Consider the following 27,698-nt stretch of genomic DNA (forward strand, 5'->3'; position numbering starts at 1 on the left):
CCCGGCTCCCTGCCCATCCAATGGCGCCGCCGCTGGCCCCGGGAGCGGGCCCCGGGAGCGGCGAGCGCGGGTACCGGACCCACCGAGCCGGGTACCCGCGGCCCCCGAACCGCTGCGCTCCGGGAGCCTGAGGGGGAAGCCAGCACATATCTCCTAGAGAGATGTGCATACACAATCCAGACATAATCTAATAAACTACTGTCATCACCCCACTGAAACAGTTTACCAAAACAATCCCACGTTACTAATTGTGCGCACACCTTTTGAGCATCACCTGCTGACGTTTAGCTTGGTAAAATATCTGCCACAGTTCCACACAAATTTTCCAGTCTTCCTTAAAAGATTAAATTACAGCCCCCTTTTTAATTACGTCCCCAAATTAATTACTTTCAAACTTAACACATACGTTACAAAACTCACCTGTACCCATTTTTGATACTGGACCAGTATTACCAGTACCCTAATAGTTTCAACATCAGTTTAAATATAAATACTTGCAACACATTATTTTTCAAACTGAACCAATTAACTCAGCTGTCTACTCCTGCAAACAGATGCAGCTATTCCCTGATTAAGTACTCAGAACTTTTGTTTACTTTGTGCTTCCTAAAAATAAACCCAGTCACAGAAGTACAACATCAAAGTTATCTTACACAGACACTCCGTGCATCCTTTGACACTGAAACAGCAAATTTAGATTCCAAAACACCAACCACAGAACAGCATTTTGGGCTATCGATCAGCCCAAGATGTGTCTTAAGGCTTTAACCAACCAAGTCATTAGAAACTACAGTGATTTAAGTCCTTCTAGTTCCATGGTAAACCAAAGGCAAAATTTTAATAAGCTGCTCCTGAGTTAACATCTTGTATTTTGAGTATTGCCTGGAGCGAATGTCCAAGTCTGAATGACAAGCCTGTAGCAATGTGAAGCAGCACAAACTGCAGCACTGTAAGAGTGGTTTGCAGTAAGGGCATGTGATCGTTCCAAAGTCTTCTATCAGAGGATTTAAAAAAAATAAAAATTAAACTATCTCTGATCCCTCAGAATGGTAAATGGCTGCAACAACAGACTTAATGACTAAATTTATACCCTGAGCACAGCTTTAAGCCCCAGTTATCCATACCAGGGCAGAACAATAGGGAGTAATTTTTATTCCTCCTCTTCACACTCTTCCTGTGGGGGAGGAGGAGGAGGAGAGCAAACAGTGAGCACAGACATGGCAATGACCAGTATTTCTCCCACTTCTCCTTGGGACAGATCATGGTTGGCAGCAGACATGTAAAGGGCCAAAACACCTTAAAATGGACATTAGGGAGCCCCAAAGGCACAAAATGAGCAAAGGTACAGCCTGACAAAGCAGACCACAGGAACTACGTGGTCAGTACATCTTGCTCCACACAGATTTAAGGACTGGTAACTACTTCCAAATGTCTGGTAAAGCTTCCAAATGTCACAGTAGCCATTGAGTCACCTTGGTCTCAGGTCAGCCGCAGCTGTGTGTGCCCAGCTCTGAAAACAAGCACTCCATATGTTTCAGGTCTGCTACGAGAAATCCAGGCTCTGCTGAGCAGGTAACAGGAAAATCAATGGCAACCTCTGCTGGCTGATTCTAGATGAAGGTAAAATATGTTCTCTAAAGGAATTTTAACTAAGGGACAAAGTTGCTCAAAAGCAGGCAAGTTTGACTTCACTACCAAAAACCATGCAGCAAGCTGCCAGTGTCTTTATCACCTCAGCCACTTGCTATAAACTGCACCATGCTGATGGCACTAAGTTGTACTGTTTTACGTATATTTAAAGGCAAGTGAAAATTGAGCAGATATCAGCTAGTCCTGATGAAACTGTAAAATTACAGAGGGAATTTTACAAAATGTAGCAATACCAGAATGTTTTATCAGAGGTGGCATGTTAAAAGCTCTATGAGAAAAGTTTTTTTCTTTGGAGATTAGAGGCACGTTTGGGTCTCTGGCACTGTTTTAAACAAAACCTGCTTCAGGATTTTTTTTTAAATTTGTGTTTTAATTGAAGGAAGTGAGAAAGAGAAAAGTTCTGTTGGAAGAATTACCTTACTGTCATCAAGGCAGCATCCTACATGGTCCACAAGTTCCAACAGCTGGTTATATCCAGCACTCTTCAGGCTGAATAGAAGGAGCAATTCCACACCTTCTTTATATATTACATCAGCTAGAAACAAGACAAGTCCCCATACAAAACAGAAGGCTCACACCATCTGATCCTGCTGAAAACAGAGGGGATGTGGTAGGAGCATAAGCTTTGTATATGCAAAGCAAGGCCGTGAAAGCAGTGGTGATGTGTGACCCTGAAAGGAAACCAGATAAAGCTTCTCAGACAGTAGAAGTCCACATGGAAAGAGATTCAGAAGCTCCAAGCAAGGAAACAACCTATTAGTCATTCTGTTTGGAAAGGAATAGCGATATTTGTTTGCTAAATCCTTTGTTGTAAGGAAAGAGGACTGATAGAAGCAATCCCTGCAGTGCACAAAACAGCATCTCAATCACACTAATCATTTCTAGTTTGAAGTATTCCCTTGTTAAATTATTGGATGATCAGCTGGATTAAATGGACAACAATAATTTCTGTAAAATCTTTTTGAAAGGCATTGATGAGAGCAAGGAGGTGCAGCTCAGTGCAGGATGAGGAGCACAGCAGTTATTTATTTAGACCTGAATTTTATGCAGACCTGAATGACAGCATTAATACAAATACCAGCTCATGAGCTTCTATTTTTTTCCGCCCAACTCCTTTTTTGTTGTTGTTTTTTTCTCAGTTTGCTTTATTTTTAATCTTAACTACCTCTAGCATTTACTTGTCCATGTATCTTATGGACACCCTGGTTTTGTTTTTAATGCCTCCAGAATAATTCTACTCTATATAGCTTGCAATTGTAGTGCAGCTTGAAGTAGCAGAAGAGGAAGGAAATCTGTTGCCTTAAAAATTTTGTGTGTGTGTGTGTATGTGTGCATAGATAGAGTTTTCTACATCATATTGTTGTTTGAAGTTGCTCCATGAAGTCATATTAGTGCTGTATTTAAGGCAGAAATCTGTTCTATTTGTTATTTGGAATATAAAGCCTCTTCCCAAATCCACCCACTACAGCTGTCTATTTAAAACCTGCCAGAGAGCTCGCGCTTACACAGAACACACGGGGATTTTGACCTGAGTGCAGGCATATGATGAGATATAAGAAGTGCCTATATATTTATATAAATAAACCCTTAATTTTTTTCTCAAAACAAGCTTAGGCTTCTCAAACCCCATATACCCTGTGGATACCATCTGACTCCATGCCTTGCTCCAAAGGGAGAGGCCAAAGTTCTAAGTCAGATCTAACAGCAAATTTAAGGCACGTTCTGCTGGGTTCTGTATTCAGATGAGCTGTGAACATCTCCAAGGATGGAGTTTTCACAGTCTGCCTGGGCCCCTGCTCCAATGTCTGACCACTCTCCCTGTGACTCCCACCATCAGCTCAGAATTTTTCTTGCTGTGATTTGTCTTCATCCTCATCAAGACTAAGCACAGCTGGGCCAGTGGTAAAAATCTAAACGTGTCAGTTCTGAAGGAAGCAGTATATTGTAGAAACTTTTAAACCATTCCTGCACCTGCTAGTCTCATTTTTCAGTTTTGCTATCAGAGACCAGTTCTTTTCCTTCTCCCTCCTACCCTATGATCCTAAAGAATGCCATAAATCAATTTACAGTGCTATGGCCCACATACTCTGTGCTGCAAAGATCAAGAGATACCAGGTACACAGCTGCAGTTCTGAAATGCAGATGCTCTTGTGGAGCTCTTACCTCTTGGCTACAGGCAAAAACCCAGCCCAGGCCTTTTCTGCACTAGGGCAAAACTGGATTTGGTGGCAGCAGCAGAGTAGCTTCTCTAAGTTGGGGGAGAAGGAAGAGGCTGCTATAATTTGGAGTCAGAGGTGGGAGCAGTTCAGGAGACTGGAAGGGGACAGTAGCCTTCTTAAAAGCTCAAGAGATGTGAAGGGAGCTAATGATCCTTTTTACTACTGCTACTCCAGCAGGCTCAGGTTCAGCCTGATCCTCTGCTGGACTCAGTCCTTTTCCAGCACTGCTTCTAATGAGGCAAATATTAGCCAGTGTCACGTGTTAGGTAATTAGGATGCTGTGATGCAGAACAAGAAGAAATGGGAAAATAATTTTTTTTACATCAATCAGTAGAGAGAGATGGGCATTCACATTTGCAAGTTTATTGTGCAGTCTTTTCATGCTGTTAAGCAACAACTACATCAAATGCTTCTAAAGTTTGAAACTTTCAAATTACTCCTAATATTATTCATATATTTAATAAATATTAAGCAAGTTTTTGGAGTATATTGCTACAATCTCCTTTTAAACATTGCTACCTGTGATCTCATGGATTGCATTTCATAACATCACAGAATGGTTTGGGTTGGAAGGGATTTTAGATCATTTTGTTCCAACTCTCCCCACCATGGACAGGGGTGCCACCCAAAGATGCATACAAAGCAAATATTTTTCTGAATTTCAGATAAAAGAATATTTTCCTTAAGGAGGAGCTTCCCTCAAGATGATACTGATGGTCCTACAACAAATTGAATCCACTTTACAAGCTCAATCCAGATGACAAATACCACCAAACTCCTGTGCCCTGAATCAAAACAAATAAAACTGTGCAATAAGCTATCAATCAAGAAGTGAATTTACTTCAGGGAAATGCTGTGCAGCCAACTGAACGGTGATAATTAACAGTTTTCAGGAACCAAAAAGAATTTGCTTTAAACAGCACATAAACTACAGAAGATTGCTATTTACTGACTGACCATATCTGATAAGAAGCACCAGGAGGACTTCTTAGGATGGTATGAAAACCAAAAAATTAAACATGGGCTCTCAGACAGTTTCATGCATGCACCACTTACACTAAACCACCTGCTCTTACACTAGCAGCAGTTTAAAAAGGAAAAAGCATACTGGTAAAACAACACCAATTTACTATCTTCCACTGCTCCCATCTTTCAAGAGACACAATTATTTATTTTAATTAATAAATTTTAATTAATTAAAATACTAAATCAGGACAAAAGAGAACTGTAAATGAAGAAATGCTGCAATGTAGAGAATAGTCTGCACAGTGCAGGTAGCATTGCCCTTTCTTTTCCTGTGGGAATCATTTTTTCGTATTTCAAAGTAATACACAAGAGATTTTAGTGCTGCATTAATTCAAACATTTTAGAGGAATATTTTGACATAACTGTACTTTCACTAATACTTTTGTCTGTGTCAAGCCAAGAATACATTCCATAGATATTGGTATTCTAAAAGCATATTTCAAGTGGGCACCAAAAGTATATGTTGAAAGGGATTCCAGCTCTCCTGGCAGGAGTGTAATCTCAGTCAGTATTAGCAGTAATTCCAATTCAGCAGAGCTAGACTAAGAAATTTCAAAGCTATTTAAAAAACATCCCAAACATTGTGATCGCCTGATTCAATTTTTCACACGCTGCAAGCCAGACAGTTTTCTTAAACTACAGCATGACCTTTTAAAAGGCAAGCAATTTTGATTTAATGAGTTCAACTGATGAATAATTTATTGCAGCATTAATTAGGCAGCCAACTTGTAAGGCCCATGCAAAAACAACTGCTAAGAACATGAGGATCGAACCCACATACACCTGTCTTTCAAAATCAGAAGTTTGGATGTACCACAGAATAGTTCCACTAATTCTCTCTTCTTTGTATTCTAAGTACTCTCTCCTAGTAGTTCTGAGTGAACTGCTGGCTCTTATGAGACAAACTCACAGACACACAGCAAGAACAAATTGAAATCCACTCTCCATGGATGTGGCTTGGGTTAAACCATCACAGAAGATCCTCGCAGAATATCCAGTCTAACCCACACAGGCTGGCTGGAAACACGTGCCTGGTGACACCAACCATTTATGTTTTACTTGATTACAGAATTGACATATTCCACCCTAAACTTTTCCTTTAATAGATGTCTTTAAAAATAGTTCTTCCTCAAGGACATGAGAGGTGGCTCAGAAAAGCACTGAACAATCAGGATCATTTGGGCGATGAAGTCACAGCTCCAACTGTTGGTATGGGCAGAATCAGTTCAGAACTAAAGAGCTGCTACTTGTTTTATTGCAGGGTCTACTGGGGAGAAGGTGGTACCAAGCCCAAACCCCAGTAAATCCAATTCCACTGCTTCTTGAGAACAAAAAAGCTAAAAATAATCAAAGTAAATAGGGGATTTTATGAGTATTTTAAACTGTTACTCAGGATTACTATTCTACTACATTGTGAAGAAATAGGAAAGAGGAACATGAAAAGGATATGGCATGGTAACTATTTATAACCTGAAGGGTGGCACAATTTCTTTTTATGGATTTTAAACTCAGCTTCATTTAGACCAAATCTTCCTCCCAGCTGGAAGTGCTGAAGAGGTATCACTTCTGTTCTCCTCCAGCATGGATCTATACACACTTGAATCAATATCCATATATGAGAGAGGACAAGGAATAGCTTCCTACTGAGAATGATCTACAGGGAAAATTTTGCCAATAACAGTGGAAGCACATTCCTGGGTAACTCACAGACATGGAATCCAGAAATGAGAGGTGTTAGGAAAATGCCACTGAAAGCAAGAATTACTGACTTCCCCCCCACACACCCCTGAGTTAAAAATTAGCTAATTAAAATTTATGAAGTCATCGTACATCTGATAACTATTTTTCAAGATTAATGACATCTAAATACATTCAACTTCCAATAACTAGCAAATTTTGTCTTATTAGATAATGAGGACATTTATATTTATAGCAAGAAATTGGCACATGTAAATGTTATATGAGCTGAGAAATCATTTATTCTAAAAGAAATACCAAACCTGATATTATCTGCCATCTCTTAAAAAAATATGAAATCAAATGTATACTTTATAAGAATTAAGAAGAGGTTAAATATAAAGACAACATTGATATCTACAAAGGCTTTTGAAAAGGACATTATCTGGGAATGGAGAAGTCAAGTCTGTAGATTATATTCAAGGCCAACCTCTTTCACCAATATTAATTTCAAACATAAACCTCCCCCTCTGCTCAAGATTATGGCGTGAAGCTGGAAGTCAATCTCTTCTTTCATATATTTTAAAGATATATCACATCAAACTGCCCCAAACATGGAATATCAACATGCTGAATGAAACACTAACTCAGTGACTTTATAGCCATTCTATATATTGAAATAAAGATATCAGAAATTACCTTCTTAACAGGTTTTCTAATACACTAACCTAAAAGAAATAAGAATGAGAAACAACAATTTTTTACAAAGGAACTGTTTTACACAAGGTATTTACATTCATTTTTCTGTCAAAGTTCTGAAAATCCTCAGTAGTCAGAAAAAATGCCATAGAAATGGAATAAGGCTATATTAAAAAAAGCCTTATTTTTCAGTTAATGTTCTAACCTAAGTGCTCACAAGGGATGAGCTTTAGCACATTTCCTTTCACCCCCAAAGAAGGTTCTTTATAAAACAAAGCAAAGTAAGGAAAAATGGTTACATTCAAAAAGCTCTATTTTATTGTTATGGCAACTGATGTGCTAAAAATAAAGAAATAAAGTTGTTATGGCAACTAGAATTTTAAAGGCAGTCAAAAGTAGAATAATCAAACATTCTGCTGGCTTAAAATGTAACTTCTATGACTCAATTTACAGAAAGAGCTTCAGAGACAAATAGAGGTTGGGTTTTTTGGGGAGGATTCTACTTTAGAGATCACAATTAGTACAATTCCAGAGAACTCTAAGGAATGCAAGGGAACATCTCAAAGTGAGTAGAAAATTACACTTTGCAAGTGTACACTTGCAAGTTTTCACAGTCATAAGGAAGGAACAAACACCTTTTACCAATTATCTGATGTGCTAGTGACCTTATATAAATCCATAAAATATATCAGGGTGCCCAGAGAAGCTGTGGCTGCCCCTGGATCCCTGGAACTGTCCATGGCCAGGCTGGATGGGGCTTGGAGCAACCTGGGCTGGTGGAAGCTGTCCCTGCCCATGGCAGGGGGTGGACTGAAGATGAAATTTAAAGTCCCTTTCAACGCCAACCACTCTAGGATTCCACAATAAAGGTTACTTAATGATTTTAAATTAAGTACTGAAAAGTTAGGAAGTAGCAAAATTCGTCTGAAGCAGAAGAGTTTTTTCTTTTTGTATGTATGGAATTGAAAAGATGCCTATGACTACAAGATTATAACATCTTTACATTTGTGATACGTCCTTGATAATCATTACAGGGCTCCTAATTATACAAGCACTTCCATGACAATCTCAGAGAACTCTTCTCCTATCCATTATTTCTCAGACTGTCAAAACTGCTACTTTTATTTGAAATTAACTGTGTGCACCATGAAATATTCCAAAAGCCATACTGAGACAAGCCTTAATTAATAATAAGCAAAATATTTAACAGATACTTCAGAAATTATGACTAGAAACAGTAACTTGCTGTGGAAATATTTGCACTTAAACCATGTATGTAGCATGTGCTGGGAGATCCCAGCATAAGCTGTTATTTTAACACAGCATGTGCCTTTTATTTTGGCTTCACTGCTCTGAGAAGAAGGGTTGCTGCTAGCAGTACATGTAACTCTTTTCTGACCCACATGAAAAGTCTCTTACCACAATCCACAAGAGCTTTCAGTGAGCAGAACTAGAATGGCCAAAAATACAGCTGAAAGTCAGGCTCTTCACTCTTCACTTGCACTAAACGGACATGAAACAGATTCATTCCTTATTGCCGCAAAAAATCAGATGTACGCTGGAAATTCAAATAATACACAGGGCTGTACAACAAGGCTAACACTGAAAATTCAAGTGTATTTCTGTAGTTTTGCTTCGCCAGCCCCAGTATTAATCCTTGAGTCTGGATGCACAGTTAACTCATCCCTTCTCAATCATGTGAAGCTAGCATTTCTAGAAATGCAAATTATACAGGTAAATATCTTACCTAATGGATCTATGACCAATTCAACAGCTTCTGCAAAGGGAACTTCATGTACAATTCTCACTCTACATATATTTTCAGGAGTAAGGTTAAGTCTTAGACATGGGAATATCAAGAGTTTAAATCCCAGTTTCAGAAATATGTCTCTGTTTGGGCTAAAGGAGCCCGGCTGCCTGTTTCCAAGGCTTGCTGCTGACTCAACCAGACATTGCAGACAGTCCTGAAAAGGCAACCAGCTACTGCTGCTCTGAGCTTTCTATGAAATTAACTTCCTCATTGTGTAATAGCCTAAACTTAATCAAGTGCATGGCTGCCTGAAATACACAATTTTGAGTTCCAAAAAAAATGAGCAGACATCCAAATGTTACTCCTTGAGTGCCAGCTGTGCAAATCCTCTGCTGGCATTCAGCATCAGTATTCTTGTTGTATTGGGGCAGCCATTCCGCACTGAACACACATGCATGCATATATAAAAGCATCACCAAAGACTAATCATTCTAGCATTTGTGGGTGTATTTTATTCCTAATGTGTGTTTTTTTTCAAATTTCCATTCAAGAAGAATTGGAGAGTCTTCACAGAAAGGAAAAGGAAATCGTAGACAAGTGACAACAAAGACCAAAAGAGCTTTCTGGAATTACATTTACAAACTCATGAAAGGGGGCATGGTTCAAAAAGGTACCTCCAATTCCTCTGCCATACAGGTACTAAAAAGTAATTAGACTGCAATGTTACATTAACCTACCTAAGGCTGCCTCACCCATGCATGCTGTCCAGCCCCAGCACTTGCTCCCATCTCACCCTGACACCACACATGAACAGGGAATCTCTGACAGAAATGGGGCAGAAGAAAATTTTCTAAATAAAAATCCACAATTACTGTGACTAGCCCTGCAAATGCTACATAAGGGTATAAAAAAGAGATGGAACATGCAGGAAAAGAAACCTCTTCTGGGAAGCACGCTGTCTGAAACTGCAATCCCCATTAATGACGATTTAGCTTTAATGCAGACTGTATCCTGTACTACCGAGTCAAAAAAAAAAGGATGTATTTCGAAACTGGATTGCTTTGAAGACAAACCACCCATCTGAAGACAGCTTTGTCATATGCAGGATATGATTAAAATATGTGACTCTCCATATCACCAGCATTTGGCTGTCAGTTTAAAAAGCAACTGATGAAAACCCTCAGCAAGAAAAAAAATTCCTAGCTGCCAAAATATTTGTCTATGTCCACAAAAACCTACATAAAAGATTGTTAGAAAGAGTATATGCAATAGCAGACTGCATTCAATTTCCCTCTGGTTAGTCTACCTCAGCAGCTGCAAATTTGCTTGCTGATAGGAGCCATGACTCTTAATTTATATGACCATACTCATCACTGCAAAGGGAAAAAAATCCTTAATGGATACAGACTGTAAAGAAGATCTACAGGTTTCCAATCTATTCTGAAGTAATTACTGTAAAATCTACCTTAACACTGGTTCAGGACCTTAGAAGAATATCCTACAGAACACACAAATAACCCTGTCATTTGGGGTTTTATCATGAAGAAGTCATACATAAAATATGGTAGAAAAAGGTTCAGAATTAAATCCTATGTCGAATTCCAGATTGGATTTAAGTGATGTATTCATCACTTCTGTATGCTTTAATATTCTACACATGCAGCTCAGGCCTTGCTGGGTTTGTTACTATTCCAACTGTTCTAAACTGCTGTCCACAGATATGGTAAAACACGCTTTAATAAAGTGTTCACCACCAGTACTGGTGTTAACAAAGGCATTTTAAGAGACTTTAAACACCAAATGTTTGGACTCTTAGTGTTCCTGTATTTACAGCACTCTTTAATTTTTATAGCATTAAACATTAACATACTGAAATCAGCAACTAATAGTCAAGAAAAGGTGGTTTGCCCTCTTCAATAAAGATATTTAAGATTTCTAAAGCTCCAGCTCTGGAGTGCTGCAGCCCCTTGCATGCCAGTTATGCAACCTTTATTTGAAAGCAGAAGCCTGTTAGGAAGAAGTGGATTTGAGAGGAAAGAGGAGTACCAAGAGCATGATGATTGCCTCACACACAATCATCCCTCAGCAATCCCAGCTCTTGCAGTGGACACAGTCATAACCTTTTGCTTCAGGGAAGCAGTGCCCTGTGCTAACAGGGGAGATTGTACACACATAATTCCATAAAGACAACACACCCTGCAGGGAACTTCTAAAATGATCCAGTTTTACTCAGGAGAGTAGAAAACAATGATTTAAAATGTCTCTACTACAGCTGCTCTTTCAGCATTAGCATCATTAGTCCTACAGGAAAACTGAACACCAGCTAACAAACCAACGTTCAAATTCAACTGGAATACCTATTTATGTTTGATCTCAGAAGGAGTATCAGGGATTTTCAAACAAGCTCTGAGGTGCCAAGTACTCACAGCTCTTACCACACTCTGAGGGAACAGCGAGGCAATGACACATCCCAATTCCATCCTACTTAAAAACCACTTGTTATGTGCATCAATATTCATATATCCTGAGCTTATGACACTATCTGGTGTAATATCATTTCTTCCAGGAACCATCATTTAAACCTGTTCAGGCCATAATACTGATACACCCTTGGTTTTATTGCTGTCTGAAATGATGGGCAGCTCTGCACCCCTGGTTTGCAGATAGCAGATTGTAAATTCACACAGACAAAACAGAACACAGACTCCAAGACAGCACATGCACATCTCATTTCTACTCCACCCTTCAGAATAAGTGTGCCAGTTGATGTGACTTTCAGGGCAGAGAGGTCACACATCACCTCAAGAGCCAGGGATTGTATTGTGTTATTTCAGTGTTCTCATATATGGTTATGTATGGAAAAGAAACTGCAGGAAAATTCTTAATGCAGCAGAATATTTTATAATTTTATTCAGGACCTGAAAATAAAATACTACTGGTGATATTTTCCACTTCAAGTATCATACATTAAAATTTAGATAACATAAAAATAAAAATTACTAATTGATGCCCTCCCTTTATTTCCTGAAGGGACCTGTCATTAAACTGATTAATTCCTTTGAAGATGAAGACTGTGCATAAGATTTTCCCTTTTGTGCACACAAAATTGAAAGACTTTCTCCAGATGAGTGCTAAATGAATCAAAACTTGGCAAATTAAATTCACCTTAGGGGCATTTTATTCCTGAGTTTGTAAGAGTAATATTAACATTTGCTGTGGAACTAGGTACCCTGGTACATTTATCATAAACTAAACCTTTTATCTGAAGTCTGAATTTAAATTAAGCTATTTAAAGAAGTAAAATTGTATCAACTTCTACTCTTCAGAGACAATAATTTTTCACTGATTTCTAGTAAGTATTTTCAGTTCATATACACTTTATTGTCCCACAGTGTTGCAGCACCACTAAAATATTTCAAAGTAGGTGACTGTAACTGTCAGTACCAACAGAGCAGCTTACACCAAAAATGAAGCTTCCCATCACTCCAACCAGCACGAGCTGATTTGTCTCTACAAACCACATTACTTTATAAAAATATCTAGAATCTACTTGCCATGAAATGAATTCTCTCAGTTTAAGAGTTAAGTAACAGTCATCCTATCCTCATCCTTTAAGAAAAGGTGGGCCTGTACATACATACTGAAAACATACATACAGAAACTGCCTAAACATACTGAATTTAAAAGAAACAGGAAATTCAGAAAAATTGATCAGTTCCTTCAGAATTATTTTGCCTAATACCCAAGTGCCTCATTCAAAAAGCAAAGTAACAGGTATTAGCTCTTTCTATTTTCAGTCAACTGGAAAAAAAAAAAAATCACATTTTTATTATAAAGTTCATTTATCTTTCATAATTGCTTAGCATACTGCTATGCCATCCTTGGTATCTATTTCCTTTAAAAGTCAAGGGGGACAACTCCTAATTAGTAAGGAGATGAAATAAAAGTAAAAATAAATAAAGAATGAAAAAAACCCACACCCCAACCAAAAAAACCCCACAAAAAAAAAACCAAACCCAAGCTATTCCTCACTACAGAAGCCTAAACTCCCTCATTTTCAATCAGGACAAACAGATGCACCATTCTGAACACAAATATTTCCTACAAAAATACTCTAATGTTTCAGTCCATTAACCAGCCTGCTGTGGCAGCTGGTGAACAGTCATCTTTTTAATTAGACACCCTTACTGATTAATTAGTCTCAGAACACTGAGCAGTGGAACCCTGCACGATGCCACTGGGACAAAAAAATATTCCTCTTCCCCTTCTTAGTGCTAACTTAACATCCTTTGGTACTGCTGCAAATAACAAGCTTGATTCATTTTCTACTCACACTAAAATAGCTTTCCTATGTAAGGAATTCTCCCAATTCCCAGCTAAACTGTTTCACATAAATGGTATTTGCTTCACACAAATAAAATAAATTAAAAAACTAAATTAACAAAATCACACAAATATGGCAGCAAGGCAGCAGTTTCAAAGTCAATTGCATTTAGTCTTCTTTGGATAGAAACAGTGACTCACTTGTGATCCCCTCAGTTTTCCTTTTACTAACTATGCAAGCAAACTGGCAATAAAAATTAAAAAGCCAAGTAAATATTAAATGTGAAACAAAGAAGCAAATACCTTTTCTTGTTTGAACAATTTGGCTAAATTCAAAATATAACAATAAATATATTTCTGCATTAGGTTTACATGAAAGTTGATATTCAGTCCTTGGAGCTCAGTTGGAAGACATGCACCAAGAAACAGATAATTACATGGAAAACTGTGCTTAAGCACATGTTGAAACTTCAAAACCAGGATTTGTTATTTTCATCTATCCTATTTCTAACTTTTCATTTTGGACAAGACACAATTCCAGAAACCTGTAACCTTAACTTCTGGGTGTTTTTTTCTTTTTGCTTTAAAAATGGAGGATTTGTCTTGTAGGAATTAGAAATAATAATGCTGGTCCAAACTGAACAGATAAACTACATATATTAACTCTAAACTGATTAATTTCATCCAGCTCCAAATCCAATCCATTTGATCCACCTTCTGCAGCAATGGAAAATACTTTATTATAATTGTTCAGTATTGCATGAGAATTATACTGCTGGAGTAGTGATACCCCTGATTAGTGCCATTTTCAAATTATTAAACTACTGAGATCTGTTATTTTCATGATACGACAATATTTAATCCCCAAATCACTGCCTCTCAGAGCTTGGAAGAATTGTAAGGATTTTCATTCTTATGTGGAGTGGCTTGAAATGTTATTGGTCCAGACACAAAACCAAAAAATACAGTCAGCAGAAAAAGCTGGGTTTTGGCCAAGTCTTCTGAAGCCTGACCTTTTAATTAGTTATTATCTCTGTTCTGGGCACATGCTCCTACTGCCAAAGGAAATTATGACAATAAACAAATAATCTTATTTTTGGTTCACTTACAAGTCATTTGGAAGGACAGACACTCAATCTTTTTTTAAGACCTTCGACTCAAAGTCACCATCCAGTTCAAAACTGGGCATTCTCATTCCTACACAAACTTTCATTGTTTTGAGTAATAGAATACTACCAACATCTACTTTGTCTGAGAATAGGCTTCTTTTTCTGATCTTACTTTAAGAAATAATAAATTTAAAACAAGTTTTGCTTCCTTTAAAGCTGCATTTAAAATAAGTCTATATATACTATTAGATGAACATGGAGTTAATTTGGAATTCCTACTGCAAACTGGAAGTCTTTTATGAATAAATCATACAGGTTAGAATCAGAAATGCTACCTTAAAACAGTCCACCCAGAAGTTTTCAAACTACAAAATGTGAGTGACAGCCTCCTGTATCTGCTCTCATTTTACTGCCACAACTACAGGCAGCCCTGATAGGAAAGAAGTCTCACCCTACAAATTCACCAGTGAGAATTCATACAAGAATGAAACCATCTAAAACAGAGAAGCAAAATTCTGATAATAAGCACTGTAAGATACAATAAACAAAACATCTGTCCCCATGCAGATGCAACAAGTATTTTAGGCTAAGTTGCTGCATCACTGCCATCAAGTGACAGCAAATTTCTACTCATTTAAACACTGACAGTGCCTGACACCTGCTCTGAAGCAGTGGCACAAGGGGAGCATGATTCTTGCAGGAGACAATTAACCAGTCACTCCAGTTGTTAACAGGCTATACTCTGGCTTGGCACCCACCAGTTTATCAGAGCTCTGAACACACTTCATCATGGAAAAATTCATTGGAGTCTCGGGAGAGGAACCAGTGAAGATGAAATAATGCCAAGCAGGCAGGAGAAAACACTCCAAGATGAATTGACCTCAGCTTGTGCACATTTTTCTATGTATATTCTTTTAACAAACAAACCAGACATGCTTTTTCAAAAGCTCTTTAAGTACCAATATTACCCCTTCATTATCATAAGCAGATTTTTCTCACTCTGATTTTATTTTCCTTACAATAAATACACAAATAAAAATACACATTTATTCCTACTGATGTGTATTTGACTTCCCCCTTCCTGTCAGGTGCCACATGCAGCACTGTGAAGAGCCCATGGCACACATGCCAGCAAGGGAAGGAAGGCAGATTTTGACTGTCATACAGAACACATTTGCATAAATGTCAGAAACGAAGCAGCTGCCAAATCATAACGACTCTCTAAAATTGTATGCAAGTCCTACTATTGTGCTTCAGTCAAAAATTCTGAGCAACTCACGGTAATCATCAAGCTGGAACTCATCAGGAGACTTAAGAGAGTGCAAGGTAGTGCTTGTCAGTACTTGTGAGAGCAAGTATTTCTTTCTCCCTTCCCTCCTGGAACTCCAAACTCACCTAAAGATGTGAAATAAATGCTCTGATCTGGGGAAAAGGGAACACAGTTCACCAGGTCATTCTTGACAGACTGCTGATCTCCAGTGCACACAGGACTAGAGGACACAGAAGCCTTTTGGAGAAAGTGCTGCATTGACTTGTCTAAATGAGACATTTTATTTTGCTTTCAGTGCTGAATTGAGACTCTAAAACAAGCCCCAAATTACCCTCTCCTATAGAACACACTGAACAAAGCACTCCTGTAGCTGAGAAACACTCAGCAGGTTCCAGAGCTCTGCATACAGATGGATATATACAGTATAAATGCACAGCCAGATTTCTTAGGTGACAGGTCTTATAGCTGGCCAATCTAACACAGCACTGCTGCACAAGACTGGAAAAGAACAACAAATGTGTCTATATCACGGTCTCTAAACTAAATTTAAATGCTGAGAGTCTGCTGTCATTCAGAGTATCACAAGACACACATTTTTGTCCTGCCAACAACACAACTCTCCCTAGTGAGCAGTTTCACCAGAAGTTAACCAGTAACACTGTAGTAAAGTCAGAGTTTTTACCAGATTTCGCTCCGTCCCCAGAAGAGGCAAGCATAAATCAGGTTTTAAGTACTAATAATTCCAAGTATTGAGTTTATCTTTCAAGCTGGGACAGTATCACGGCAGAGATTTTTCTAGTGGTCTCCAGTGCCCTTTTTCTCACTGAGGTGCTGCAATTGCCAATTTAAGCCAGGGCTGCAGGTCAGGCTGGATGAGCAGGGAAGGGCTGGAGTGCTGGCAGAGCAGGCTCAGAGGAAGGATCTGCTGCCATGGGCAGCATGGGACAGAACCTCGGGAACTGCTCCAGGAATTGGGCAGCAATGGGGAGCTGGTTGAGGGACAGAGAGGTTTTGGGAGCTTGTGGGGGTCTCAGTAGGCAATAGTTCAAGTTCACAGATGCTTGTACTACCTCTTTCTTCTGGAATGAAACCCACTTCATTCCCAGGACTGCAAGTGCAGAGCATCACCAGCTCTCCCCAACTAGGAATGGCTCAGGAACACATATGTTCCAGGAATATACTGCTGAAGAGGTCAAGGCACCCACAAACATCTCCAGCTTCCAGAAGAAAAACAACAAGCAGAATGACCAAAATACAAGGAGACAATGAATTTGTGCAAACATATATATGTGTGTGTATATATATATATATATATATATATATATATATAAACTGAAATAATCAAGATGAAAATTGTGGGTTTGATGGGAAGAATAAATAATTACAGAAAAAATAAAGTTTGTCTTGTTGGTATATTAGGATGGTAGAATACAAATAATGCAGAGAAAAGAAATCATTTCTGCTCTCTCAAGTCATTAGTACCCAAATAACTCTGAAGTTTAACATTATTATTACTAGGTTATTATTGACACATATAAGGTAACACTACAACCAAGCTTTTAGTAGCATATACTACTGTAATATATATTCTACTTCTTTCTCTGCTTAATTCACATTAGTGACACACCCAAATGAAACTGAAAAGTTTGGTTCACAGACATAAATATCAGATAATAATTCATTTAAAAAAAAAAAATCCGCTGACATTTTTTTCTGAAGCATCCCATACTACCTCTTCCAAAGATGGGCCTAGCTTTGGTATGGCACAAGCTCCCTCCTGTTCATTTCTTTCATGAGTCTTTTATTGCCAAATGATGTGATCATCAGCAGTTTAGACAGACAGACTACAGAAGAGGTTCTGCCATTTCAGAAGGAAAATGATTCACTTTAGAAAAAAAACTGTTTGCATAAATGCTTCACTTCAGCAGATGATTTAAATTTTTCATCAGTAACACTATAATATTTCATATTAAATACTGTATGAAATAGCATCTTCCAAAGTACACATTGCAATACACTGCAATATTTCTGCAGTGAAAAGGCCAAGTGTAACAAGGTATTTTTAAGGCACAAGGCCCCAGCACCAAGACAGACCTTGCATTTTAGAGGTTTTCCACTTCCTCCTCTGCTGCAAAACAAATGTCTTTCCCACTTTTGGAAAGCAGGAGCTTTAATAATGGAGGTGGCTTTGATGTAATATACAGCTGACAGATGTCCTGTGAATGGTTTCTAAGGAAAATATAACACAGCTACAACATCAAAATGAAAAATTTACGCTATCAAAACATTCTCCCTTCTTGGTAAAGAAAAAAGAAGCCACCAGGACATCTCTCATTCTGGGGATGCTTCTAAACTTCACAAACATAATTATGTCAAATTAAGAGGACAAGTAGCAAAACAATATGACAACATTATGAATGGAAACTTTTGAGTAACAACATCTACCCCAGAATTTCTGTGTGGACAGATAATTCATAACCCAGGTAACAAACCCAGCACTTGCTCTGAGCAGCATAAAAATTATCTCCATCCATTTCTGCCATTAAAAGCATATTTGAGACTGCTGCTCTTCTCAGAGCCCCGCAGCAGCAGAGCTCCAGAACCCCAAACACTGAGATCACCTCTGACACTGCAAAGAGTTTGTGCTACACAACACAGAGCTCCTCCCTCTTGCCATCACAGAACTAAGAAGATCAAACAGCTCTGTAAACATCTTAGAATGCTCACTGTCTGTACTAGTGGACACAGAATGGGAATGGATTCCCAAAAGGATTCTCTTCTCAGCTCACCCAAATAGAAAGGAGACTGGTTTCCTCCTAGGTCAAATGTTTTAAATATTCTTTTTTAAAATAAATAACAGAAAGAAGAAATACTCAATTTTATGACCTTTGGTTAGGGTTTAAGTTTTTTTAAGAATGGAAACCCCTAAAATTAAGATGTACGTAAGACAACCTTTTGAAAAAACAAAGTGATGGATTTGAGTTCATAAAAAAACCCACAAGCAAACTTCTGAACAAGTTGACGTTCTTATTATCATTACAGCAAGAGAAAAGAAAGCTAAATGTCAAGCATTACTGCAGATATAGGTCAGCAATTTCTATTGCTAATGCCATGTAGCAGGTACCCACGGCAGGAGGTAAAGTCACATAATCACAATTTCACTTGCTTAAAACAAGTCAAACTGTTTCATTCTTCTGCTGCCCTACCACTGACTAAAACTGCTGCCCAGCAGTATTCATCTCAACCAAAGGAAAGAAAAGTGAACAAAAGAAGGAAAGAACAAATAGTAAGTCCCTTACCATTGTGATGAGTAATCTGTATTTATCCAGCATTGCCTGGTTGTCATGGCATCCTGCCAGCAACTGCCAGATCTCTGCCCTCAATGCTTCAGGAACACCACTCTTCACCAGAGTGGACAATCCATTCGGTCTCACAACAAGGTTATTGTGCCTGAAACAAAGGTGATCATTTGCCTGTTATACTCCAACTATAGAAGTCAAAATAAAGATTAAAAACATTAAAAATCTTTAAAGTTATTCACTAAAGCAGAGTCAGGAACTGGCAACACAAACTTTTCCCCTACTGGTTACAGTAGTGTTTGTCAGATGGAAAACAAAAACTCTGCAAGGATTTACAGTAAGAACCAGTGGCAAGATGCAGTGATATCCAAATTCTCTAGGTGTGGAGACATTAATGAAAATTAACAATCAACAGTTGCTGAAATTGAACTAAGTTGGCTAATGAAGAACAATTTGAACTGAAAGAGAAAAACATGCCATCTGTGCAGACAATTCAACTTAAATATTTGTTCAACATGTATGCTTTAGCTTAGGTTAAGAAAAATAAATTTAAAATAATGTAAGCTGTACAGAAAAACAAATTTTGGAAAAAGAATGAAAGACAATTTTAAGAGTACTATTATGAAGACTGAAGTTCTAGCTGCATGCTTCATGCCAAGAGTATGTTCCAAGTCCCACAAAACAGGAACACTTGCACACACGTTTGTACAATCCCACTATTTCAAATAAATCTCTCTGCTGGTCTGAGCTGGTGCTTTACTATCTGGTTTTACACACACACAACAAGAAATGTAGGAATACAAAAATCACTGCATGTGCACAATATTACAGAGCTTTCAGTTGCAGATGCTGAAAAGCTCTTTTGGAGATAAGAGTATTTGCTAATCAAGATTAAAGCACTCTTAGACTCATGACAATTTTCAGAGCAATGCAGCAGAAGACTGCCCAAACTGATTTCTGGCTCTTTCTGCTGTAGGAAGTGCTGTGCTCCAGGTGCTCTGACCACTGCTCTGTGCCCCAGCTCTCCTGCTAGCAGAGTAGTGAGAGTGGTTGTTCAGCCAAATGCCAGCAAGCTGTGATTCACTAAATAACCTGCAATATGACCCTGGATTTGCAGTGAATGTTTAGAGTACTTATTCTATGAAACAGGTCATTAGGACAAGAACAGATTACCACTGCTGTTTAAATTTAAAAGAGACTCCAACCTATTTCTTTTTCCTATGCTTTGGGGATGATATCCCCATTTTTCCAAATGACCTGAGTAAAAGAGTGTGATTACCTAATACCCTTATTCTTTTAAAAAACAATAATTATTTTTATTTTTAAATGTGCAGTGCAGTACAAGTAATTTCATCTTAGTCATTTATCCCTCAGATACCCAAATACAAACTAGTTTCTTTCATATTTTTCAGTCTCTTTTGCAGTCAGTCACATCACCCTAACAGTCTTGCAATGGGAAAGAGCTAGAAAGAAAACCAGTGTTGACAGAAACATTAAAAGCACTAAACACTTGACTTAAAGGATTTGCACAGGTTAGGAGGAAGCCACAAAGATGCTCCAAGGGCTGAAACCTCTCTGCTATGGACACAGGTTGGGAAAGCTGGGGCTGTTCAGCCTGGAGAAGAAAAGGGCTCCACAGAGACCTTATTATGGCCTTTCAGTTGACTTTAAAGGAGTTCATAAAAAGGAGGAAGAGAACCTTTATAAGGGCAGATAATGACAGGACAAAGAGGAATGGTTTTGAACTGACAGAGAGGCCAGGTTACATGGGTCCTTCTTCCCTGTGAGGGTGGTGAGGGCCTGGCACAGATGGCCCAGAGAAGCTGTGGCTGCCCCATCCCTGGAAGTGTCCAAGGCCAGGCTGGACACAGCTTGGAGCAGCCTGAGATAGTGGAAGATGTCCCTGAGATGAGCTTTAAGGTCCTTTCCAGCCCATACTATTCAGTGATTCTATAACCAGATACTCTAAGCAGTTACAGAATTACAACATGCATGTTGAGGAATAAATATATAGTAAATACATCAGAAATGTGAAACTCTAGTTGTGGATTAGTTTAGTTATTACATTGATCTGGTCATAGGTGTTAGATGAGAAACAAAGAAGGGCTCCCCCTGAGGACTGGGCAAGCTGATCAAATGAACAGCTAAAAAGGGACATTCCTATAGAAACATAACAGGGAAATTTTCAGCAACACCAAGGAAACAATACAAATAAGGCAACAACTAACACACATACTCTAACACCATCCTGAACATAATCCCAACTGAGAAACAAACAACCAGACTTTACTGGCCCTGTCCTGGATTTGTATTGTATGGCAGAGGTATTACTTTAGCAATATGAGTCCCTGCTGGACAGAATTACTAACTTCCATAGCCAACTTTCCAAGTACTGGATGGCTCTTTGAGACACAGCTTGTGCATACATAATCCTTGCTCAGAAACAGAAGCCAGCATAAAATAAAAGCTTGCCTTATTCTAACCTTATCCTTTATCACGTGGGAGTCACCATTCATGGATGCTGACATCTTTAATTTGCTACAAAATGCTGCAATTCATCTGCACAAACTCATAAATCCAATTTTAAAATATCAGAGAGCAAGGATATAAAGCAGCAATGCATAGACTGTGCTCCAACTTGACAAACATACATTTCTGATCAAAGACTGTTATTGATCATTGCTACTAGATTTTTTTTTTGGAAATAGTTGACCAGTCAGCTAAAGCAGCTTTAATGCAGCAACTTTAATGCTGAGGATGCAGTAAATAGTAAAATAAATAGATATACCATTACTTTTCAATTGTTTGTTCTATCTTTTTGGTAAATTATCTTATTCTTATTTCTGTTTATATTCTTGAAGAAGACTCCTGGAGCAGTGCTTCTGCTGAGTCCAATAGGTTACATTGACATTTTAATGAAATGACAAAAAGCAATTAAAACAGAAGAAATTTTTCATCTAAGAGGCAAATCAGCACACCAAGTGATTCCAAGTGAAAATGTAAATTTTTGTTTATTTACTTTTTTTACAAGTGCACAGAACTTCTACTAACATACAGTGCAGTTTTCAACACACTAGATTTTATTTTGATTTCTTTTTAGTTCTCAAATCCTTAGCATTTCTCACCTGTTAATCTAAGTTTTGTTCTTGAAACATAACATTAACACTCTTCAAGAACTCAAGCAGTTAACAGATTTTAATTTCTCTCCACAGGCAATATTGCTTGAGACATTCCTAAAGAAATGTTTTCCAGTCTTCAAACAGGCTGGGATCTCTCATTTCTTACCCCATTTTAACCTAATTTTAAGCTGCTTTAACTACTAAACAATTCTCTTGATTGATGTGTAAATTATGTTAGGATTCCAAAACAGTTTATTCCAAGTCTTAAATGTTTTGTCTTGTTAATAAGTATACTTGAGTAACCAGAATAGTGGATACATGAAACTTAAGACCATGAGCTGTGGCTATCCTTTTAATCAGCATGCTCATCCATGGAGTCCAGGTATTTGTCAAAGACACAGGTTAAAAATAGAAGAATTAACTGACAAATTAATTTTTTTAAAAAAGTTAAATTGAAAAACATTATCTTCCAATCTTGGATCTTGGGTTAAGGCCAGAAACTTGGGTGACTGAGTAGTTAAAAACTCAGTCAGAAGGAGATGGTTCCAGGGGGAGGGTTCAGTTAAGCTCAGTAAAACCTTGTGATGCCTCATCCAGAAACCTTTGTGTGAGATCTCCATACAGATGAGGTCAGCAGTAAGAGGCTGTTTCTCTAAAGCTATGCAGTAGCCAAGTAAAGGGAGGAATTGTCCAAATAAATCCTTAAAATGTTGTTCATCTCTCTTTTTGGAGCTAGGAAAAGGAAACAGTTCCAGATTAAGGGCCTCTAATTATTTTTGTCTCCAGCAGCAGGAGCTGTTACTTGCACAGGGAAAACCAAGTAAGTGGTTCTGGCACTTGCTCAGGTCTCTCTAAGGCAGCAAACAGACAGATTTTTCCTCTCTTGGCACAGTATGCACTGCTACAGAAGCACTTAATTAAACAACAGAAATAACACTGTTGAGAACATAGTCTGGGCTTACAAATATTCTTCATTTTATTCACCAACATGAAGTGTTTCAGTGAGGATCCACAGTCTTTCTAGATTCCTTTTTGAGTGCTTACATGTAGCACATTAACAAAAATAGGAAAAAAAACCAAAGTGCTTCTAAACAAATTAAATGTACACCAGCTGGCATGCATGACTTAGATGGGACACATGGGAGTTGCTGTGTCTGTCCTATCCTGGCACTGAGTTTCATGAGGATTTAACAGCCAGCCACAAATGACCAGAAAGTTCTGCCTGTGAAGACTCAAACCTGCTGTGTGAGCACATACAAATACACTCTCAAACACCAAACAAAACGAGACTTGTGCAAATGCTACGGAAAAAACTTGTCAAAAAATCTCCAAGTTACCTATACCAGTCCCCTTTCAATTAAGTTTAAAAACTACACTTCACTGTGTCTTGCATTTTATTTTTTAAACTGTGTAAGCTGAAGAATTCCAAATCTCCTCCTCAGGAGCACAGAGTGTCATAAACCAAATAAAAGGTTAATATCTAAAATCTAATGTAAGAAATTAAGCATTACCATCTCCCCAGTAACTCTCCCCAGGAATACAAAATCTTCTCAGGACAATCCTTTGACACATCACCAGTGCCACTGGAGAGTTCATTATCACTCTCTGCAAAAAGAAAGAGAAAACAAGAAAACAAAAGCACACAAAGGTTTACCCAAGAGCACAGACACTAGACATGCACACATACAGGTCTCAGACAATTTTTTTCTCATGTATCAGTTTTAACAGCATAAAAGGATCAAAATTTTAATGAGATCATAAAGAATGCTTAGCAGACTTTACCATAATAGTGTTATCATAAAGTTTGAAAGAATAGGACTAGGGAATAAGTCACAGCAGTGTTACCAGAGTAAGGACTGGGACCTAGAAAAGCATTATGTGAGAAAAATTTCAAGGCTGTCAGCTCTCCATTTAATGAAATTTCACAGTGTTACCTAAAATATCCACATCCACTCCAGACTTCACATAAAGAGAAGTCTCTGTTAAAGCACAGTAGATAATGCTACTTCTTTACACCATGTGCCTTTGGCTGTCCTGTGGTACCCTGAGCTCAGGAAGCCTTCTCTGAGCCAAAAAAATATTTTTTTCACTGAAGTAAGTTCATGGATGAGCAGAAGAAAAACAACTGTGACATTAAAGGTCATAGTGCATGGAACAGAGAGGATTGCTTCAAATGAAAGCTTGTAACTATTAAGAATGAAACACCTAGGGAGGGATATATGCCATTATATGACCAACATTCAAACCCAGAAGGGATCATACTGGCCTGGAACAGCATGCTCAAAAAACCATCCAATCCAAGTGTTCATTAGGATTCCAAGTGTCTCACAAGCCTGTGCAGCTGCCCAAAGTAAGCTGGACAGTCTAACTCCATATGGCAAGTCCTTATGAAAATATGGTCTTGCAGTTATTTGGACTTTTTCCAGTTTTATCTGAATAAAATACTGATAAGAATTAAACAAGTGCAACTTCAACACCACCAGATGCTGACAGGCTCCAGCTTTCTGTGTCTTTAGTAGGAAACACAAGCCAAAAAGAGACACAGCAACAACTGTCTTATCATCATCACAGAATCCCAGATCAGTTTGTGATGGAAGGGTCCCTAAAGCTCATCCAGTTCCAAGTCCCCTGCCATGGGCATGGCTATCTTTCACTAGCCCAGGTTGCTCCAAACCCTATCCAGTCTGGCCCAGAACATTTCCAGGGACTGGGCAGCCACAGCTTCTCTGGGCAACCAGTTATCCTCAGAGGCTGCAGAAGCCTTGGACAGTTTCATGTTAAAGGGCTCCAAGCTGCTCTTTCCTATGACCTGAACTGTCTCCAGAAGTTAAAATATAACAAAAAAAGAACCACCAAAGTTACATCTGCCCCCAAATCCCTTTAATACGCTGTTCCACACAGCTCTGTCACATCTTGTTGCTGATCTAATAGCCTGCATTCCCTCAGGTGCATTAAACACTTCAACTCCAGCTTTATGTCGACAACACAGTTGAGGTAGAAGAGGATCTTCAGTACTTGTGCAATTACCCTGTTAACTCTTCATCCTTATCATTCAATTACAGATTTCTAATTTATATTCGTAGCAGCTGTCAAATACAAGTCATTAATAAAACATCATCAATGTTTGAATTTGACAGTGAGCTGTGAAGACAAAGATAGCATATGCTGTATTTCAAGGACAATTAACAGCAAAAACACTGCCCTGAGAGAAGCATATCAGAAATCTCTGTGTTTCAAAATGTACACTACATTGGTGAAAGGCTTCAGCTTGGAACCTGTTTACACAGCTTTACAGTTCCCAAATACCAGCCCAACCTCCATTTAAATATTTCCCCATTACAATTAAAAATAATCAAAACAAAGTAACTACCCACCTGCATCACAAATCTACAAAAAATTTCACTTTAAGATCTCCCAATCTTTTGCATGCATTCACTATACCTAAAGATGGAAATAAGAAGATCTAAAACCCCCAAGTTTTTAATTTTAACTAAAATTTTATATCACAGTGACAGATTTCCCAGTAACTAAAGGAATCAATTGTGTCCTGAGGGGAAAAAATGTATTCAAAGACTCAACTTCCCCCTAAAAATTACCAAAAATAGTGTAAAGGCCAATTTCCTCACTTACCACACAGACATGGCAATAACTAACAAAAAAAAAGGAACCAAATGCATTACTTTTGCTTAATTCCTTCCTCTTCTGATTTGCACAACTGTGTCAGAGGGACCAACAATAAATGCAGTCCCTTCTACTTCCCATGGAAAGAAGAAAAAAAATCTGAGGAAAGCTCTGAGATGAGCCCATTTACCATTCAGAGATACAAGGTACATGTTAATGATACTGGTATGTATTAAGAATCTCAAGAAAATCAGATCACATCAGGAATTTATCACAAACCACAATTTCAGAAAGCTTTTATGCATTCCAAGTAAAAGAAGAAAATTTGGCACCAAATGCTGAAAGGAAGAGATTAGAATTTATTTGGAGAGACTGCAGAGCTACAGCACATCTCTACAAGAGTTAATGTTGAAAATACACACAAACAAACCCTGCAGCCTGGAATGAAATCTGATAAAGATGACTAAAATCCCCTGGCAGACCAAAACGTTTCAGAATGTAGCTACACTGAATCCTCTGAGCAACAAAGCACAGTAGCTCGTATCAGATCCAAAGCTGAGCTTGCCAAGGAATACTGAGATCAGCCTAAAGAAACAAACCCCTTGATTTCTCACTGCGCTGGTATTCCGGGCAGAATTCTTCGAAGTTCTAAAGGAGACCAGGGTTACACAGCACATACATTCCAGTGCTTCAGCCAGAAAATTCTTTCATCTGGAAGGCTTGGCAGTGTTTGAAATGTATTATTCAGTTATATGTCAGAAAATCTCAGGCCTTAATTAGAAATGCCATATGCTCCCTTTCAAAAGACGCTAGCATCAAACTTCAAAATAGAACAGGGCAAAGAGAAGAGAATAAACAGCCTTAAAGACCTCTACTTTGTTTCCATTCTAAAGAGTAATTACATATTCTAACCTCTTAAAGCATTAAGGTATAAGCTAAGAAAAAAAAGATGCCATGGGAGGGATATTTAACTGTAGATGTTTTTCTCTGAGTATTTCTACACAATTTTTTCCACATTCCATAGCATCTATAAGCCAGCAGAATTTGCCAAAGCATGATTTAATCCGCCCTTATTCTGCTGGGAAAGCCACAGATCCATTCTTCTAAACGTTCTGTGTATTTTTCCTTCCTCCTGTATTTGCCCTATCTCCCAGAGCCATTGACTGGGCAATAAAACTTAAACTTCTTCAGGGCAGGTGGACAATGGAAGACATCTCAAGGGAGCAAACCTTGGGGTTGTGAATGCATGTACACATAAACAGGATTTAAGACAACCCCCAGGAAACAGTAAGTCTCAAAGGTTTTCTGTTTTGTTTTGAATTGCAACATGATTCACAAAACTCACAGAAAGGTCATTCCTCATGAATCAATTTCCTGAATTTAGAGCCTTTTTAAAGCAAGCCTGAAGGATCAGACTCCCACAGCAGGCATTGCTCTGTATGGTATCAGCATGGCATAATACTTTGGGCTGGAAGAGATCTCTGGAGATCAGCTAGTCTGATCCACTCCAAGCTCTAATCAGATCAGGTCACACCAGGACCTCAGTGAAAGGTGTGCTGGGGTTGGTTGGGAGCACTAAAAGGGCTGGGAGTGCACCGGAGTTTGGGAGGAGACACAGCCAGAACAGATGACCCCAGCTGACCCAAGGGATGTTCCAGACCATAGGGCATCGTGCTCAGCATGTAGAGCAGGAAGGAAAATGAGGACAGGAACTTCAGTGTGATGCCATTCATCTTCCCAAGCCACTGTTACACGTGATGGAGCCGTTCCCCAGAGGATGGCTGAGCACCTGCCTGCCCATGGGAAGTGATGAATGAATTCCCCATTTTGCTTTGCTTGAGTACACGGCTTTTGCTTCCCCTACTGAACTGTCTTCATCTCAACCCACAAGTTTTCTCACTTCTACCCTTCTGACTCTCCTCCACCTCACCATGGA

At 38.5% G+C, this 27,698-nt stretch overlaps 1 protein-coding gene across 7 annotated transcripts in view; it reads right to left on the reverse strand.

Annotated features, from left to right (window-relative positions):
• The window catches only part of RABGAP1L (RAB GTPase activating protein 1 like), a 230,193-nt gene that overhangs the window by 153,197 nt on the left and 49,298 nt on the right, over positions 1-27,698 (reverse strand). For all 7 annotated transcript variants that reach the window (XM_015635758.2, XM_015635753.2, XM_019007609.2 and 4 more), the window contains 2 exons: positions 23,653-23,746; positions 19,023-19,173 (listed from right to left, as the gene is read on the reverse strand). In XM_015635758.2, the coding sequence (XP_015491244.1) occupies positions 19,023-19,173; positions 23,653-23,746 (245 nt within the window). The remainder of the gene's footprint in view (positions 1-19,022; positions 19,174-23,652; positions 23,747-27,698) is intronic.

Source organism: Parus major, chromosome 8, assembly GCF_001522545.3.
Source record: "Parus major isolate Abel chromosome 8, Parus_major1.1, whole genome shotgun sequence".
In the NCBI taxonomy this organism is placed as follows: Eukaryota; Metazoa; Chordata; class Aves; order Passeriformes; family Paridae; genus Parus; species Parus major.